The 20,317-nt window shown below is 39.4% G+C and overlaps 1 protein-coding gene across 1 annotated transcript; it reads right to left on the bottom strand.

Annotated features, from left to right (window-relative positions):
* Nucleotides 1–975: 975 nt before the first annotated feature.
* LETM1 (leucine zipper-EF-hand containing transmembrane protein 1) lies at nt 976–16,126 on the bottom strand (the record flags this gene model as incomplete). The annotated part of the gene is made up of 9 exons (XM_010135726.1): nt 16,071–16,126; nt 13,030–13,486; nt 8,126–8,269; nt 7,002–7,139; nt 3,821–4,024; nt 3,255–3,374; nt 2,493–2,624; nt 1,749–1,928; nt 976–1,131 (listed from the first exon to the last, which is right to left on the bottom strand). Coding segments are annotated over exons 1-9 (1,533 nt in total), but the record flags the coding sequence as incomplete, so codon positions are not given.
* Nucleotides 16,127–20,317: the final 4,191 nt, after the last annotated feature.

Raw genomic sequence — 20,317 nt, 5'->3', positions numbered from 1 at the left:
AGGAAGACGAGGAAAAAATGTGGGCTTGCTGCAGCATGGGACAAGGAACCTGGTGCAAAAGGACATGGGAAAGGCAGAGGCAATCAATGCCTTCTTCAGTTTTTACTGATCAGACTGGCCTTCAGCCATCCTACATCTTTGAGACCAATGGAGAAGTCTGGAGCAAGGAAGATCTACCATCGATGGAGGAAGACCAGGTTAGAGAACATTAAAACAAACTGAACACACAGAAGACCATGAGACTTATTGGGATACAACCACCAGTGCCGAGAAAGTTGTTTGATGTCACTGACAGACAACTCCCCATTATCTTTGAAAGGATGTGGTCATCAGGGAAGGTTCCTGAGCACTGAAAGAAAGCAGATGTCTCTCCTATCTTCAGTAAGGGCAAGGAGGAGAATCTGGGGAGCTACAGGCCAGCCAGTAGCAACTGACAAAAACCAGCATGCTCTGACTGAAACAAAGCACCTCTGATCAAATCAGTGCATGTTAATCTTAGAAATTAACCTGTTACTTTAACGGGGGTATAATTTATGCTCAACATCATACTGAAGAACTAGTGAAAGAGTATACCAAAACGTTTTTATAGCATACAAACTCTGCCCACATCAGGTCAGAAGAGGAAGCTGATACAAATCTAGTGCAGTCTAGTCTAAAACTAATTCCTTACTTAATCCTTTGGTTTTAGCTGCTTCTTTACCTACTCTTGCCTCTCCCTCCTCATACATTTAACTATTCACTGATCAAACGTGCACAGATCCATAAAGGAGATAATTAGAGATGTTCTGTGCTGACTTCCATTTCTGCATTGGTGGTTGAGAATTTGCAGTCTACTCATTAGCTGGTTTTAACAGACAGAATGTGGTGTGAGAGGGTTAAAGCTAAAGGACAGACAGGACAATTACCACAGCCCTTACATGGGCATTTTGAATTTTTACATTAAAAAGCACAAAATCATACAGTTATCCAGATTACCTTAATGCCTTCCAATATGGGTGCTGTATCTTTCAGTGTCTCCGAGTGCATCGCCACATCTGCCCTCGCCAGTTCTTGTTCAGTACCCACAGCCATCTGACCTTTTGTAACTTGCAGGGTAGCTGCTTCAAGATCTACTGCTGATTCGACCTCTTTCTAAATTTGAAAGACCCATGAAAAACAAAGATAGCATTATCTGTATTAGCATCAGTAAAGAATGACTCCTCAAAATAGAAGCAGTTGCTAAAGTAGACCTGGCCTTTTTATGAGAAGTCGATATTAAAAAACCTGCAACACATTGAGTGGTTTCACCTTTGAATGCCCACTTGCATTAATGAATTATGTCTGTGAGCTCCCGTGGCTCAATGCACCAATTAAGCAGCCCAGCAGCTTCTACAGTCAAGTATAACATAACAATGACATTACCAGGTTAATGACAAATAGAAAGAGCCAAAGATAAGAACATTTAAAGTATGGAGTGGGGGAAATAAAAAATCAGAAAAAATCACCGCCTTTGCTAGAGGAATAAAAGGCTTCTCTTATTACTCTAATTAAGAGGAAAGGAGAAACAGATGTAAACCTGAGACAATCTTTTCTGTTCCACAGTGAACCCTTCAGTGCTGCAGTCTGTTTTAATATTCTCCCACATCTTCCACACGTTGGCTTAAGTCCACTTTCTTGCAGCTAGCACCCTGAGCGGAGGCAGTAAGTCATAACATACTAGTGTTTACAACACTGACACTTATTTCTCAGTGGTTGAGAACTGAGCTTACCACGGCTGCAGCTTGGAGGGTTTCTTTGGCTTTCTCTGCAGCTTCAGACAATCTTTCCATCTCTTTCTCTTCGTTTTCTTTTCTGATGGCTTCTTCTTCCTGAAGTGTTGCTTCCAGTCGTGCTTTGTTATCTACTTTTTCACCTTCAACTTCTGCCACTTTGACCTGAGCCTCTTTGGCCTAAAAATAACATAAGCAGTCTATTAAAGTCTGTATGTGTGTGCCTATACGTATGTCTTCATAAAGCAAGACGTTTATGTACCCTTACTGAGCCACATAGTACAGGTATGCTAATGACTACAGTTAAAAGCCCCCAAAGTTACCCTATTTTTCCTTTTCTCAGAAAAGGATCATTCTCTTCCTTTGAAAACGAGGACTTTCCACCCTGAAATTTTAACGTTCTTCATTCTCTTTCTCATAAGACTACCAAGAATCAACTCAGATAACTTCTCTCTCTACACAACAGTATTTCCATGTGTTAATGGCTTTATACAGCCCAAGCATAGACAGTTTTTTATAAAGCTATTATTATCTACTGTCCTGCAATGAAATACTGCCTTTGATTTGCTTTATTCTCAGATCCCTACTCATATAAGCCAACTTCTTCCGTGTTTGAAGGTCACTCAAATAAACCTTTGGCTTTTTAAGGAAAAGAAAGGAACCAAGAAGAACATCTACTTCTCTGAATGGATTTTCAGTGATGGTATGGAAAGCCGGTTACAGACTATGTAGATCAATACTTACAGCACTCTCTGGTAGCGTCTGAAGTGTTGTTTTGAGCTGATCAGCTGGAGAAAGAGTATCTGGAAGATACATGGCTCTGGATAAAATAAGCAACGAAGTAGGGATTTCCTGGTTCAGGTGCAGATCTAACCACTACAAATGCAATACATAAAACAGATTTTCAACTTCTGTTTTTTGTTTCTTTTTCACAGATCAAGTCAAGCATACACAAAAAAGAAAACACTAATTTTTTTACCAGTACTTATCAGCCAATATCATAGCACAGGAACTACAGGCCCTAAACAGCTAAGAATTACAGCAATTGCTGTAATATACAATATGCTGTAATATGTAAATATATTAAGAAATATTTTGTTTGAATAAGTATTTCAAGAAGTATTGAATGAATATTTGAAAAAGTGTTTCGTTTCACATGCACATTCCTCTAAACCAGGCAATGCCACAAGACAAAGAACTGACCTACTTGAAGAAAAGTTTTTTTTACGGAGTAATACAAGTAGTTAAGAAGACAAACTGCCAAAATTGCAAACATGGTTTGGATATGTTTAAGTATTGGCATCATCAAACTCCACAGCCCAGTCAGAAGACAGAAACCCACTGCTACTGCACACTTACACAGTTCACATGACCAAAGGTTATTAAAGAGAAAGACAGTTGCAGCCAAGACCTGAATGAGAGGCAAAATGACTTCTCAGAATCGTAACAAAAATCAGAGCCAGCAACCGAAGCTAGGCCTGTGCATTCAGCCTTGCAAAAACATACCTGTTTAAGCTGCTCCTTGAGACGCTCCTCTGTCACACCAAGAGCTCTCATGCCTCTGGCACGACAAGCTGCCTGCAGTTCTTTAACAGTCAGGCTATCAACTCCTTCTTCAGCAATCAGCTGCACAAAGCGTAAAATAAACTTTAACATCTAACAGCTCAAAACAGGAACCACCATCCCTGCACTCCCACTAGCCCGTGTTATCACAACGGCCGCTAGAGGCTGCTCTGATAACACAAAAGAGCCTCCTCTTATTAAAGAGGGAACATCAACAGCTCTATAGTGGTAACCTCACCCTAGAGGGAGATAGTATTTCCACCAGGTCCCTTACAAATTATAGTTTCATAGAAATGCTTTTCTTTGTCACATAATTGTTTTCATCACGGTTAATGATAGATTAAAAAAAGGTCAAATGAGGACACTTCTCATTTTAAGCTCTTCAAGCCTTTTCATAGTCAGCTCAAAAATAAGACATTTTCCCTTTTTGGCATAATTGTCTAGAAAGACATAGATATATCCACATGCACTTCAAAATTATTAACCAGTGTCTATGAAGAATGACTCACTTTGTCATCTGCTTTTATGCTTCTCAACCTCATAGTCAGCTGGAAGCGGAGAAAGTTATTTGTCCCAATTGACTGAAGTTCCAACAATTTACAAAGTGCCACCAGCTGAGGCCTGGTTAGATTGTCCAGAGTCAACTCGTCTTCAAACAGTTTAGAGAACCTTAAGATCTCCTCATTACTGGGTCTTTCACCAGTCTCCCTTATCTGTACGAAAGAACAAACACACACACACAGCTTTATAAAGCAGATGTTATGGTTGGGCAGTATTTTGAACAATAAAAATATCCTTCTCATTTGTCAAGTCCTTTGCATCAATTTTGGAATAGGAATCAGGACACAAGACATGAAAGAAACTTTTAAAAACCAACAATTTATTTACTATAAAAGGGAAAAGAATTGATGGTGTTGATAGTTTCTAAAAACAACTCATAGTATGCTTAAGATAAAATTCACAAAATCAAAAATTAGATGCATCTGTATAATTAGCAGGTCTATCTAAGTTGGCACTGCTGTGAGATACCTCAAAAAAAAAAAGCGAGCAAATAAATAGCTGCTACAGCGGTCACACTGGCAAGTATTCTTTCTGGTACCATACTTACTGAACATAAAAGCACATTAAAGGCATCACCCTGTGAGAAATACATCCAATGGCAAAAATTTTGCCACGTTGGGTGTCCTTATAAAACACAGATTTGGACGCTTCCCTACCTACATTCTCTCCACAACCACATTTGTTACAATACCGTTCTGCTTCCAGTTCCTAGCTGTTCCGCTGCACCTCAGTGCAAATGCACTTGGAATTATTCCAAAGTATAAACCACTGTTTGTGAAAGGACTCTGCATCCTTCTTGATGGAAGGTTCTATGTAACTGCCTGCACAAATAGGTTTTTAAGTCCCATGTTGCCAAATGGCACATCACAGTAATGAAATCCAAACACTGGAAGCAGAAATAACAGTTCAAAGTAGGGGAAAAAAAAAAAAAAATCATTCCCTAGTCTCATCAGGTCACAGTAGAACATTAGTAGAACCTGCATCAACGTTGATTTTTCTGTTTTAAGTATACCACCATCAAGTGCTTAGTGATATTACTGAATTCAAAACCTACGCAACTTAACAATGCAGCACTTCCACTCGCTTAACACCTTCAGGCTAAACAGTAAGTACGTACATACCCAAAAAACACTTTCCCCACTCCCTCTGCCTTTTTTAAAGCCCTATAAAGAAAACACGTTAAGTCACAGTCACACCAAGTACAGTCCAAAAGCCTAACATTACCTATGCAGCCTGATTTAATATGCCGACCGGTTTTACTTGCCAACTCAAGTCTCTCAGTGAACAGCTACCAAGTACAGGAAAAGATAAAAATTTGGAATAAAAAAGCCTTGAGTCTTAACCTCCAGGATACTTGTGTAGAGGAAAAACTCACTCAAGAGAAAGGAAGGGCAAAGGCCTTCTTGTTCTACTTCACCAGCTCCTTCACTGTAGGAGCCAAAAATGGACCTTGAACAATACAGAAAGTATTTTTTCCCTTGTTTAAAGCTAAATTTTGGCAAAGCCAAGCATATGTTTCTTGAGAGCACAAACAAACTTTCTAGTACGTCACTGGCTACAAAGCAACACAGATAAATTCTGGAATTCTGCAGCAAGCATGTTTAAGCCTGTAATTAGTGATTCTTGCAGCATCAAATACTTCGCTGCAGCAGCAGCTATAAAAGAATTGCAAAAAGGGGGAAAACATTCAAGCTGCTTCTTGCTCTGACATTTGTTATCTAGTACAGTGAAATGAGATCAATCAAGTTTGTTTCCACGGCACAAATGAGAAACATAGTGCTGCAAAAAGCACACCCACACATAAGAAATGCAGGGCTTGAAACTTCTTTTTAGTCATCAGAGGAACTCGGGACTTCCTCCAGCAAACATGGAGTGGTACGTCATGTATTTCCACAGAAATTAACCGCCAAATATAAAGTTCAGTAGCTGTTTTTTCTGAAGAAAATGAAATGTTCCAAACAGGAAGCATGGCAGTAGCATGCTCCCAGAGCCCGCAGCCTCAGTTACTAACTACTATGACTACTCATTTAAAATTTTCTACAGATGAAAAAACCCCAGACACAGGAGATTGCATAGGAGCTTCGAAGTACATGGACTTTACAAGCAGATAATGACTGGCAAAACTTGCCAATATCGTTATTTGAGGTAACCCACACAGCACTATCAACGTGATCTTACTACCCCACCCTCCAAAACGTTATTCTCAGCACTGACACGCAGAAAGCTCAGGCTAGCTGACAGGACGTGTGAAGTTCAGGTCCAAAATCCCCAGACTTCATGTGCCTTTTTCTATGCAAATACATACTCTCCCCAATGAGGGGTCTACACTCCTATTTTCAACATTGCACCTGGCGATGGTTATTGGCTGAATTTCTCATTTCTCTTAATTGTGGGGCTGTTGAATAACAAGTGTCAGCAGAGTGAGATAAATCCTATCCTGAGAAGATTTAAGAGTGTACTTTTCACGTCTCCGGGGAATACCTTACCCTTACCAACAAAGTGGTGAAAGGAAACACTGTCAAACCTGAAGGCCACCAACACAGAAGGCAGATATCCAACACTGAGTCTGTGTCAGCAACCTCTTGTGAATAGAAGAATTTTGCAACAAACACAGCGCTCACATTCTAGTCAGTATCCAAAAGGATTTCTGCAGTATAGGAACTGTGCATTTAAAATTTGCTTTTATAAGCAGAATTAAATTTTGACAAAAAAAAAAATAAATCTTATTTTTCTCCCACTAAGTTTTAATCAGTTAATTGGGAAAGAACTCCTTCCTCCCACTTTTAACATCCAGAGTTCAAAAAAGGTTAAAAACTACATGAGTAATCACTGAGTGCATAAATTTAAGTTAGAATTAACTTATTAACAAAGTAAAAGAACAAGAAGTCGATGAAGAGAAATATACTGCTTCTAGAATCAGAAAGTACAAGCTACAATACGAAAGCGAGGAACAGCAAAACTTCAGCACACTGAAGCACTACTTCCAAAAAAGAAATGTATCCTAAAACACCCATGACATTCTGCTTGTTCAAAACCAACAGAATAAAGAGATCTGACGATTACCACAGACCAAACAAAACAGCAAGCTGGTTTTTTGGTAGGAAGAGAATATACATTTAAGATTTTTACCTTTTGAAAGAACATTGAAAAATCTTTTGTAACGTTTCCTTTGGCTGCTTTATTTTTTAAGGCCATCTCCTCAATTGTGTCTTGAAGGAATTTAGCCACTTCAAGCTTTACTCTCAATTCTTTCTTCAATCTTTCCTCCTGTTTAAAAAAAAAAAAAAATTAAAAGTTCTTTCCAGAAATATGTGCACTAAATACCACTTCTGCCCTCAGACAAGTTAGGTGGAGTACTTCTGCTGTAACACACACATCACAAGAGGACTTTCACTCTTACCAAAGATCCCCCAAATCACACTGAACAATAGGTTGATCAGCTCAAAGCTTCATGAAGCATGAGTGGCCTCACCTGCTAAAACTAACATCTGGACTGGTAACAAAAGAACAGAACTAACCATCTGGCTTGGGCAATTCCCAGCTCTTGGATACAGCACAGAAATCTGACACTACATCTCATCCAAACAAAGAGGAATTTATCACAGAACCAGAAATTAATGGGTACTTAGATCCAAGTACGTAACAGTGATCAATCGATTATATCTGTGACTGACTGGGAGTTCACGATATAGGAACCTCATGTAAGTCCTCACTTTCAGAGCACAGAGAACTTGTGGGGCTCTTTGGTGTGTTTTTTGCAAAGCTCTACACAATGCCAAGAACACTTAACTAAAAGAAATTAAAGTTTAAACAAAATGATGCGTAAGAAGCTATTCTAAACATTAAACACATACACAAAAAACCTTGCCTCAAGAGTAAGGACTACAAATGTTCAAGTCTGCCTATTTCAATACAAACTAGAAAAATGAAGTTTCATAGCTTTTATTTCTGCTTTGTAAGAGTCACAGAAAATGGAGATGAGGACAGCAAAAAAGACAAAAGAGGTTTACAGCCCTGACAGCTAAGCACCTGCACATAGAAAAAGGTAAACCAGGATGGCACGGGTTCATTATTATATGTTAACAAGAAGATAATCAGAACAAAATAAAGACGACAAAAGCACTCCCCCAGTACCATTAAAAAAAAGAAAACTAACCACATCATTTTTAGGATTTTTCTAATTTGATCCTGTACTGAGGAAATTTCTAATTTTTTCAAAACATATTACTGGATTATAAATTTGGACCTCTTACCTTTTTAGACTTTGTCTCAAATGTAGAGGGAAGCATATTGGGGAACAACTTAAGAGCTACTGGAAGCAAAAATTCCATAAATGGGACAACAATAAAAACTAGGAAAGGGACCAAGCGGAAAAGATCAGCGCATATTCGAAGAAACTGGAAGGAAAAAAAAATTATTGATAAGAAAAATATTAAATATTTGTTTTAAATACTCAAAATGATCATCTATATTATCACTTAAGCTCACATAGGTATTTGCTACAAAGAAAATTTAAAATAATGCAGAAAAATGATGTGACCAAGTCAGTTTTTAGTATTTTTTTTCTTCCAATTGCTATATACTACAGAGTGCCAGAGTTTCACCAGTTTTCAACACCACAGAAAGCATTTCAAAAGCCTCAGCACGTCTCAATAGGATTATTGAACAAGTATCTCATTTAAACCTCTTAAAAGCACCTGAAAACAGGAGGTGGTCATTTGTTCTCGTTAAAGCTGCTTAACTTCTTTTATTCATCTTTATTTGTGCTCCACCACTTCTTACATGCATGAGCTACTATGGACTAAGTAATCAAGAATAAAATTAAAGGTCCCTCCCCCTCTGCCTTATAACAATTGTGATGTACATTTAAATCCAGGGTAAATGAGCCCAGCTTGGTAGATTCTTTTTTTTAAACCACTGCTTTTTCAGAGCAGTAATCCTCTGAAGCAAGCCAATGCATTAGTTACCAAATCTCGGACTGCATAAAATAAATACAGTGTCCTTCTGATTTCTGTACACCTACAAATGCATATATTGGGCTGTACAGTCTGTAATCAAATCTTTCAGTACTGGTTGGAAGCTTAGTAAGTTGGTTTGTATTGGGGGAGAAAGGACTACATCATTTTACAAAGCAAATAACTGGTGACTGGGAAAACCTTCAGTTCCTAAATCAGTAGCTGAAGGTCAGACACACACCACCGTACGCTATCGCCACAGCACTGTCATTCAACGCCATGATTTGATAAACACAGCTATGATTGGCAAAAACTGGCAACATAAATGCCATGATGGAAGTAAATGCATACTTCTGCCTCCATCCCCTCCCCACACCTCACGCCAATCCCAGGGAACAGCAGCAGCAAATACAGATTGTAAACCACTAGGACTGCTTTGCGAGAATGCAAAAGCAAAGCAAAACTTCAACCATAATTTTCTTAGCATAAAACCAGCCAAAATCTTAAATCCTGTTTGAGGAATGCACAAACTCCAAAGATCCAAGTTTCAACATTTTTCTTGGTACATAAATAATTCAGTTTCCCAGAAGGGAAGCTTTGGTCCATTGTTTACAGGCTCAAAGATTTTTCCATTCATTCCGACAATAGAAGAAAAATGACGACCAGGGAGTTCAAAAAGACGTAAGAAAGTTTGAAAGAAAATTTTGGAAGCACATTTTCCTTAATAAAACCCTCAAAAATGTCTATAGAGTGCAATACAAAGTATTTCTACCCTATTTTTAGAGAGCAAGTAGCTGTTTTTAGCTATTTTTAAACAGCACATGGAAGTATTGGCACAAGGCAAAATCCACATCTAGGGAGCAGTTTTACAGACAGATTAAGCTAATGCTAACCTCAGACTATGTAAAAACGGTCACAAACATGGACTAGCAGTCTCAAAGCGAAGGTACACCACCAACCCAGCTAAAACTAACCCATAAATATGTACACAGATGAGCGAAAAAGGATCAGTACAAACCAAAAGGGTGAGAAACCCAAGTGTTGATTTAAGCGCTGGCCTTTTTCACTGTCCTGGACCACCTGACATAAATCACGAAACTGCCCCCTCTGCTAACTCAAAAGGAAAACAGCTCTGCACAGGATCCTCATACAATGGTGCATGATTACACACGCATTATTTGACAGTCACATCTTGTGACTACTCTCTCTGTGCTGCTACAGGTCATGTAGCACTTCTCCCTCCTCTGCAAGGATGAAGAGTTTGTAAAGCTGATATACTTTGCTCAATTTCCAGAGCGTTTGCCATCTCACATCCACGTCTGGAACCACCCTGCTGCAGGAGGCAGCGCTATAGCAATTAAACAGGCAGTATCACATTTTGCATGTTCTACTTCTTCCTGCCTTCTCTCCCAATTGTAGGTATGTGATCCTGTTGAATCCAAACCCTACCAGCACCTGTACTAGCAGAATTTGGGAACGGACTTTTGGTTTACATAAGCAATAGCTCCCTCGCATTAGCTGCTGCAAGTGCTTGTTAATGCGGTTAGATTGCTTGGAGATCTTTGCATTATTGCCTCCAAAGAGGAAGGAAAGGGCAGGCAGAAATAACTCATTTGTCAGTCTGCGTGAAGATAAGATTTCTCTAGGACTGTCAGTTCATACGAAGTTTAAGACATTTAAAGCAGTAAGTACTTCAATTTTTTTTTTTTTTTTTAAGTTCAGGAGCAACTTCTGAAAAGTAGCTAATCTGGTATCAAAGTTTCAAGACTTTAAATCAGTCAGTATACTACAAATTAAGGCTGAAATGATAAAAAATTAACTGTGTTGAAATAAACAAACTTAAAATAAGGTTTTAAGAAAAAGCAATGTAAAGGGTTTTGTTCAGCTGCTGGCTGGTTTTCTCTTCACTGACCCTGGGTTCTAAACCTTCCATGACTCCGTTCAAGACAGGATGTCTTCAACCTCCATATAAAGAAAACACAAAAATAATATTACTATACTATTGTTATTTAAACAGTTATAGTTATTAAAACTATTTTTCTACATTTGTAAAGTCAGCCTACATCAACATAAACACTAATTCATAGCTACACAACAAATTTCCATTTTATTTTAAAGAACAGAATTGATACTGAAATTACACATCCGTACAACAACCCAGAACTGGGGAAGGTCAAATGCCAGACTGCTACGTGAGTATGAGAAAGGCAGCTCTAGAATCACTAGATGATGAAACTAAAAGGCAATCAAATCAGTGAATCCATCTGTTGGTGGAATAATGCACGTGTGTCCAAAGATAACGTATTACTTCTAAAGTTTCATGTCTTCTAGAACACAGTCCGGATCTTTCAGCAGCAATATTGCCATGATACCCATAATTCGCTACTGTCAGTATAATTTCTCAGAAGTACGGCTCAGCGATCATAAAATGAGCAGGAAAACCAAAGGTCTTTGCCCTCTGGAGGATTGCTGATTCTGTTTTAAACCGTGAATTAATTTGTCTTACTGGTTTTCCAAGTTTCCCAAAGCTCTCAACAAGCCAGCACAAGCCAGAACTGCTACTTCAAGGAGTCTGGCAGTCCTCGTTCCCCCCTATCCTCAGTTGCTCTTTCTTGGCACTACATAATCCCCTCTTTTATGTCAGCACAGACCGTTATATTTATTGCTGAGCAACGTTTCAGCTGAATCGCCTGCCAAACATACTCTTGTACCAGCATAAGAAAGAGGGCAAACCCATGGAGCACGAAGATGCTGAGACCACAGACCACCAAGCAGGGTTGCTGGAGAACGACACCAAACCTAATCACGGATGAAAACTGCTACCCCAGCATCTAAGAATTTTGCTATTTGTCTAACCTTGTGAATACAGGGAAAAGCTTTTGCATACTGCAATAAGAAGTGATGTGTGATGTTTTTAATTACACATGAAAATGTCCAACTACAAACTTAATTTTACTAGGACACGATTAAAACAATGAGCAAATACTCCTATTTTCGATCATTTAACAAAATTTTTGGCAGCAGAGCTGTGAACTTGACTCACTGTCTGTCCAGCGTACAAACTGTGGTGCACTGGACTGTGATGGCAAGCCACATGTTCACTCCTCCTGCCACAGAACACACACTCCTCACTCTCCAACATTTCCTCCAGCACATTTCTTGTTTTCAGCAGCTGAAATGCCTTTTTAAAATCTTTTTATAAAAAAGGCAGGAAAACAGACGCGACTATTTTATCTGTACAAACTGCTTAAACATCTCATCTTGTCTGTAAAGATGGTAAAAAGAGAACTATTAAATCAGCATGTTTGATATACTGACAATGAACTGGTGAAGTTGAATACCAATGCATCCTTTCAGAAAAAAAAAAATGTCACTATTCCAGGTTTAAAACAGCTTATTTTGCAGTCTTTCCATATAGGAGCTCACGTCAAATGTTTATAAATATCCATTTATCTTTTAATTCCGGTTCAATAAGCCTGTTTACTTCACCCACCAACTGAAATTACTATTGAAATGAATTTATGATATCCTAATTTGAAAGCACTCATTTTGCACTCCAGATTTCATCTCCATCACCTCTTCCCCGTCTTTAAAATTATCAGTCACATTTTTACAGTTTCATAAATGTAAGCTACATGTCAAAATGAAAAAGGAAAGTATAAACCAAAAACTTTCCTCGAATTACCTTCTTTGACCTACAACTACCTCAGAAATGTATTTGGAGCTGGTAGTACTCATCTCTGGTTATCCACACATTCCAGGATGCAGCTTTTCTTCTCTTCAAACAACAGAAAAGCCCCCAAACCCACAAGAGAACTGGCACATATCCAACCCTTACTGTAAGAATTTTCCCTCTATTTTTCCAGCTGGTGTGAAAAAGCAGAGGAAGTCACCATGTACACTTCTGTAGCACATGGATGGGAACCCGAGAACAAACCACAACTGCTGCCAACATGACAAAACAGAGTAAGAAGCCTCTGCTGTTCCAACTAGAAAATACCAAATTTATCTTCAATAATGGGGAAGAAGCCTAAAGCATTTTGGAGTCACATCCGAAACTTTTCATGTCCACATAGGGAGGAGGACGGAAATACACCTGGCAATTTTCATTCTAGGAACAGAAGACAACAGAAAGAACCAACACTTTTCAAATAAAATGGAGCAATCACTAAGAATATTCAAACAAACTATTTACTCTGTACCTGTCTCCGTTCTCGACGAGACAAAGTATTGCCATGAAGTATTCGCCACAGCATCCTTGCAGCTATTTTTGTGTCGATCCACAGTAATCGAAAACCATGGTAATAGTGCTTCAGTTCATCCACAATTCTCTGTCCAATAGATTTTTTCACAACTTCCACCTCTGTTGGACTATATACAGGGCCTCCTTCTTCCAGCTTCTTGTTCTTGTCCTTTAAGGACTTCAGTGACTTTTCAACTATGGAGTCATCTCGAAGGGGACGTGAAGAATGCCACCATCTAACTGGCAGATAGTGGGGACCTAGAACACCTACAGTTGCTAGTGGGGTCCATGAGCCAGAAGAGCTCGTGAGAGTAAAGTATGTTTGTTCGGATCCTTTAGTCCACCAACAGTAGTGATCTTTTTTTGAGTATGCGTAAACAGGAGGGACACTAGTGCAATATTTAAAGTGTACAGTCCTTCAAAAGAAAAAAGCATTCAACAATTAGCAATAGATCAATATATTTGGATGGTTCTATAAATCTATGTATTTATAAAAATGCATAAGTTGAGGAACATCTACCACATATTTAAGCAAGAAAGAAAAAACAACTTGTGACTCTCAAGATCAATGTCTATACCAGAAAACAACGCTTGCATTTACTTCATTACAAAAAAAATAACCTGCAGGGAATTTTCCGCTGAGCAATTTTGAAAAGGTACCTTGAATATACATTTGAATAAGAAAACCTGTAAATCCATAAGTCACATAAAACCCCTTCTACTACTACTCATCTTTGAAAAAATCACTCGAGAAAAACGCCAAAGTTGTAGACTTGGCATAGTGCTGAGTTAGGGGAAAAGAATTAGCATCAGAGAAATTCGATTTCATTAGAGTTCATCTTTTACTACCTCCACGCATCTAGTGTTCCTTTTTCAGCAGAAACTTTAGCACGAAAGTCCATTGTGGTACTGAGCTGGGGCACACAGAGCCAACGCTCTTCTATCTTATTCAGAATTTGGTCTTTTCTTGAATTAAAAGTAAATTGAAGTTAACAGAGAAACATTGCTCAAACGCCCCAAACGCTCATTATAGACACAGAAGAACTAGTTATTATATGCAAGTAGGATTGTTCACACTTTTTTATAAAAGGATACAACAAACTTAAAATAGTAGATAAAATATTTTATATAAATTAATACCATTAGGAGTCCTTCAAACTGAAATAACAGCATTAAGTTGTCTACAGGGCAGAAATGACTCTGGGGTTTCTTCCCCAAGCCCTTATTTTACCAAAACAAAATCAGCATGTGCATTTGTCTTCAGTCAAGGAACAGAAAATAGGTGCAAAATGGCTCTACACCTCTGAGTAACACTTTAAGGGAAAAAAAAAAAGTTTATTGAACATTTTTAAGTATTAGCCTCACTCAAGTCAATTTTCAGCCAGAAGTACTTTTTAATTATCACAAGCATCCAATGAACTTTAAATTACCTTAACAGTTTTATCTATTTATTGTTATTCAAATAGAGCTTTGTACTAAAAAGAAAGACTAAATTATTACTTTTTAGAGACACATTATTATTTTCTAGCTTAAACTAAAATTCTAAGCATCTGACCATTCAATGGTCAGAGACTGCTGAAACATACGGTTACACAAAACATTTTCTCGATTAGCTGGAGAACTACACACTTGCACAGATATTAACTAACGAGAGTTATGGTTCCTTTAGGAAAATAAGGTACATACTAAAAACCAGATTAAAACACTCGCATATATCAAACCATCCAGACTCCCAGCCATTTCCCAGAAGCAGAGCTCCAGGCCTACAGACCAAGTTCCACCCACATCCATCTACACTCCTCTGCCTGCAGAGAGGAAGGGAGCTCTACCAGCAGAACTGCTTCGGAGTCTGCAGGGAAAAACATTTTCACACGAAATGTCCTGCTCCAAACACACTTCCACGAGCATAATGTCAGACACAGAACTTCCACCCCAAGCTGTCCTCAGCATCATTAGAGTTCCTTGCTTTTGGATCTGAGTCATGTGGGGGGCAGGCACTAGTCCGGTTTATTTTAAGCAGCAACATTACATTAACAGCAGCTTTTGGTTAAAAAAAAACTTCTCAAAAGAATAACAAGAATTTCTGTCTGAATATTCTGCTGCTCATATAACAGACTTAAACTGTAAGTGTCCTATTTTCCAAGAGAGAGGCCCCATATAACAATCTACAATAAAGCAGAGATTTCAAGATGCTTTAGGTATTAAAACAACTCTCATAACTAATGATAGAATAAAGAACCAACACGACAAAAAAAAAAGGAATTACTTTGTTTTGTATTAGAGGGTTATGTTTAGAGACACGCCCTCATGTTAAAATGGAAATTTGGGAAATTGGAGAATAGTCACTGTTTCCTGAGCAGTTAGACTGTAAATACACTGGAGAGTACTTATTTTACCATTCCAGGGAAAGGTGTTAGGAAATTCCCATCCACAAGTACGCCTTGTGAGCCAAGTCAGGAACACAGAAAGGATCCTACCGATATCCAACCCCTTAAGTTCCATAAGAGCACACTGTGTCTGGACTGGTTTGCAGGAGATGACATGACCTCCTAGGAGAGCCTCACCCAAGGCTGTAACATACAGTGAACTGCTTTGGTTTAATGAAGATAACTCAAATGATCCGCATTCCTAACTGTCAACCTTGCCTTTAAAACTAGCTGTGACTGAATGTTTACTCTAGGGACCTCCACAAAGAAGGTACACAAGAAGCCCATGATAGCCGCTGGAATCACTCAGGAACAAGATTAATATTCTATTGCTTTCACACTGTAAAGTGAAACAAAAAGGGAGGAAGCGGGCAAAAAAAGAAAGATTTCACTTTCTTTCTCCCACACACAATCAAGCAGGTGAAGAGACTTCCTTTAATCTGTCAATAACACAGGCTGAAGCTAGTACGTTCACACTTTGTCTAGAAGATTTAAACCTACGTTCTATGGTAGTATCCTAACTGAAGTGTTTGTCCAGTTTTCAGTTTGGAAAAAAAAGTTTGTATTTACTCACATTTTGTTTGCCAGCCTCAGGGATGTACAGCTAAGACATGCCCGATCTCCCAAGCTACCTAGAAAAATACCAATAATTAGCATTAATTTTGAAATTCGGGAATACATTTAGCCATGTAGGGAATTGTACACAAAGGACTGACTTTTAGTTAGCAACAGCTACTCCCGGAAGCCAAACACAAACCCAACACTGCTTAACAGCAACTTCCTTACGGTGCACTCTTTGTAAGCACATTCACACTGGATGACTGTGCATCACAAACAGCCAAGACTGAAAATAATTTTGCTTTGACTCAAAGAGTGTGAAGTACTGAAGCCCAGGTAAATACCTCATGCTATTCCAACCCGAGTTGAAGCATACACCTCATTGTTCTTATGTCTCAATCTGTAATCCAAATATACAGGAAAAAACCCAAGAAAACGGGTGGGAATCAATTCTGTAACGTGGCTGACATCTCTGTAAGCGTTCGAGCAAACAGTCTGTGCATACTGTCAAACTGTAGTTGTTGGAGGTACTGCTTGCACTTGTTTAATTGCCTCAAGACAGCTTTCCAAGTCCCCCAGACAAGCAACTATATTGCAGAAAAACTTCGCTGAAAGCAAATATAATGTTTGAATGGCACCATGACAACACAGGTGACCAAAAAAGATGGATGACCCAAAAGAAATGACCCAAATGGAGCACTTGCCAAGTGCCTGGGATAAAAATGGGTTTTTTAATTTTAAGCAGGACAACAAATAAAATGAGAGTAGGAACCTAAACACGCTTCACTACAGAGGTGGAAACACCCCACCATTTCAGTATGCTGCTGTCTATCTTGATTAGTGCCCAGCAAAAATAGCTCTACCCCTGGATCTCTCTGCAAAGGACACAAATTGTCTTGAAAGGCACGAGACCGACCCAAAGAATATGGAAAGTTAGCTTTCCAGCAAACACCGTGTTCCTCAAAACGAATGTTCTTTGAAACACTAGCTCAGAATCAGTCCTAATAATAACAACTGATGAAGTTATGTCCTAATGAGGACTGACATCTATACACAGATATCCTCTACCCAGGTACAGAAACAAGCAGCATCCATTCTGGCAATAATTGAGGAGACCATCAAATGATAAATTATCTAAGTACACATGCTTCGATAAAGGGCCGTGTCTGAAAGCCTTCTGACCATCCAACACCACGGGAGCACCATCAGCTACATAAAATGCTACCTAGTGGCAATCTACAACCACTGAAAATCATCCCAAGCCCACTAGAAAAGAATTAGTCACCCAAAAAAAATTAAAAAAAAAAAAAAAATCTTGTACAGATACCTAGCTGCAATAACTCAAGAGCTGGCCAAGAGCAGGTACAACAGACTCCTGGACAGAACAAAGGAAGTTCACGTAAGCAAGATTCCAAAGGCTTCGACTCTTTTTGGCCAGTCTTTTCAGAAATTACCATAACCAAAACAAAAATCGAAGGCTGGATGGAGTAGGCATACTGCGGTTTGTTTCTCCCATCTGGAACCTACTACTTCCGGCCAATCCTAAGGGCATTTTAGGATAGAAAGGGCATTTTAGAGGTTAATGGTCAACTTTTCCACCATCAAGACTAAGACTGAGCCTATAACAGAACCTGAAGCAGACAACTGTATCTGAGAAAACAGCACCAAACACCGATCACCAAACACCTTTCCTCAACAAAATATCCTAATTATTAGAGCAAAAGACATACCTCTGGAGGTAGGTGGGGCAATCGGAAGGGAAGGAAAAGGGATGGAGGGGGAAAAAACCCAAGAACTTACCAAAGTAGTCAGGGGATGCCCCATGCTAAGTGGGCTTTGATGTCACTACAGCAAAAACTCCAGCATTATCAAGTCAAAGGAAAGGGATTTACCCATCTCAAGTTATATCAAACTCTAACAGGTACTCACTGTCACTGCAAGTAGCGTCAGGGGAAAAATTATCTCTTTCTGTCTCAAAAATCAAGCCTTGAGAATCTGTGAAGGCATACTGATACTCTCCAATATTTACAGAAAGATCAGTAGATGAATTTCTTGACCCACTAGGCTAGTCAGCTCAGAAGGATGTCCCTGACTTTAAGGAACAGCTGAGCAAAGCAGAGAAGCACTCAAAGTCTTGAGGGATGAGTCACATCAGAGTAATCTGTTTAACTCACCTGAGTGTCAGGAAGCAGACAAAGCTTATGTGCTGAAACTGAGTCATGCTAGCAGAGGACATTACCTGCTTGGGACAGGCGCCCCTAGGACAAAGAGGGAAGAGCTAAAGCTCAGTACTGGCTTTACAGACAGAATTCTGTAAGAGCAAGACTCTTTCACTTTGCTTATCTTTAATTTTCCAACCAGATTCATTGATGCTAAGGAAAGGGCCAAAGAACAAAAGTCCAAGGTTACTGTAAGAAAGCATGCAGGCTCAAACACTTCCTGTCGTCCACGCAGGATGTGAATAGGCACATGGAAACATTATTTCACCAAAATATTCTGCAGAACAACTGTTAATTTCAGCTTTGCCAGCTCTGACAAAAGGTCTTTATGATTTGCAGTGTCTGTTCTAACCACATACCTAAGAGCAAGCCAGCCCTGAAATAAAATATGTACTTTCTCCAGAAAGGAGCAAAGTCCACAGTCCTTGCTTCTAGGACAACAGAGACATCCTGAAGTGTCCGAACAAGGTGAACACAGCTTGCCATACTCCACAGTGATCATTTAAGAAACCTGCATTAGGATTACTTGGTTTGAAAGTAACAAAGGTGGTAGTGCCAGGAAAACTGTACGTTAACATACTCCGCTGGGAAAAGAAGTAATGAGAAACTTTATTTTTAATTTTAATGAAACATCAACCCCAAAGTTTTAAATGTAGAATAACTGCACTGTTACTATGTGGAGAGTTTTAGAATGAAAAGGCTGACACGAAGGAAGTCCCTGCAGAAGTGTAAGCTTGCAGTACTTAACAGCCTGATCTTCACAGGAAGAACATTTAGGATTCTTAGGAGCACTTAGCTTTAACTTAATCTTAGACTACTTACATGTAAAGCAAAGAAGATGAGCTAAGTAAAGCAAAACAGTATAAAAAATTACACCACTGGATAACATGTTAATAACAGATTAACACCCCAAACAAAACCATTGATTGGATGATAAGCATGGTGCATCCCAGCACACAAATCATTTGATTCCATCACAGTATTTCAGCCGATGAGAATTTTCACGTGGCGTAAGATTTATAAAGCACAGAACTGTAGTGATCACGAGCCTTTCTTACACTATACCACAAGAAGAATCAAAGCTCCCGTCTGATTTGAAGGTACGTGGATGTGTTTCCTCCCTGTTTTAAAGGAACTGGATGGGTAAGATACCCCAGGTCACTGTACTAGTTCAACCTAATGAAATGACTTTACAACAGCAGCTAAAAAAACATCAACTAGAAGAAGCTACCAAAACCGAGTGATTACTGGTAACCAAGAAGACAGCTTGTTTATCAAAATGAACAAGCATCCCTATGGTTGATCAGGTTTGCCAGAATCTGAGTGCACAGATACCCTGTTCTCACTGACAGCACTTCAGTGACAAGTCAGGGCTCTGTGTCAGAGACAAGCCACTGCCTAAGCTTTCACTCGTCCCTCACTAAATCCCTGCCATTCCAACTCACGGACGTATAAAGCAATCACAAGCCTCACGTACGTCACAAGCTGTCAGCTGTTTCATGTCATTAAACCTGACCACCCAAAGATACTTAAACTGTCAAATTATCTTGATTATTAATGGAAACAGTAGCACACACTGCGTTTCCTTTTCATTTTCCCAAGCTTTCAAAACCACTTGGAAAAAGGCAAATTCACATTTCCTCCTTAATACAGACTAAGAACATAAGGGTATTGAGAAGCCTGTAAGTGGTGACCACATCACTTCACAGCCAATCTACACCCAGAACAAGGCAGACAGGACTGAAACGTGCTAACGTATTCCTGTACCTTAATAAAAAACACATGGTTTTTACTTTCTCAGCCAACTGGCATTTAAGAGACGCTCGTGTCCCAACTGCCGTTAGGGGAAAGCATCCCCTCACATCACCCTGGCGGGGAAGGGGACGCCAAGAAACGAGCTGCCCATGCCCGGCCACAGCGCACGGGCCCTGCTGCCGAACGTACGGCACCTCCGCCAGGGCAAGCAGCGAGAGGGGGCCGAGGGCAGCACGGGAGAAGCGCCGTGCCCAGCCCCGGGGGACAGAACACCGGGGACTCAGCCAGG

Source organism: Buceros rhinoceros, unplaced genomic scaffold (assembly GCF_000710305.1).
Source record: "Buceros rhinoceros silvestris isolate BGI_N320 unplaced genomic scaffold, ASM71030v1 scaffold43474, whole genome shotgun sequence".
NCBI classification, from domain to species: Eukaryota; Metazoa; Chordata; class Aves; order Bucerotiformes; family Bucerotidae; genus Buceros; species Buceros rhinoceros.
This window is presented reverse-complemented; position numbering and strand designations above follow the sequence as displayed.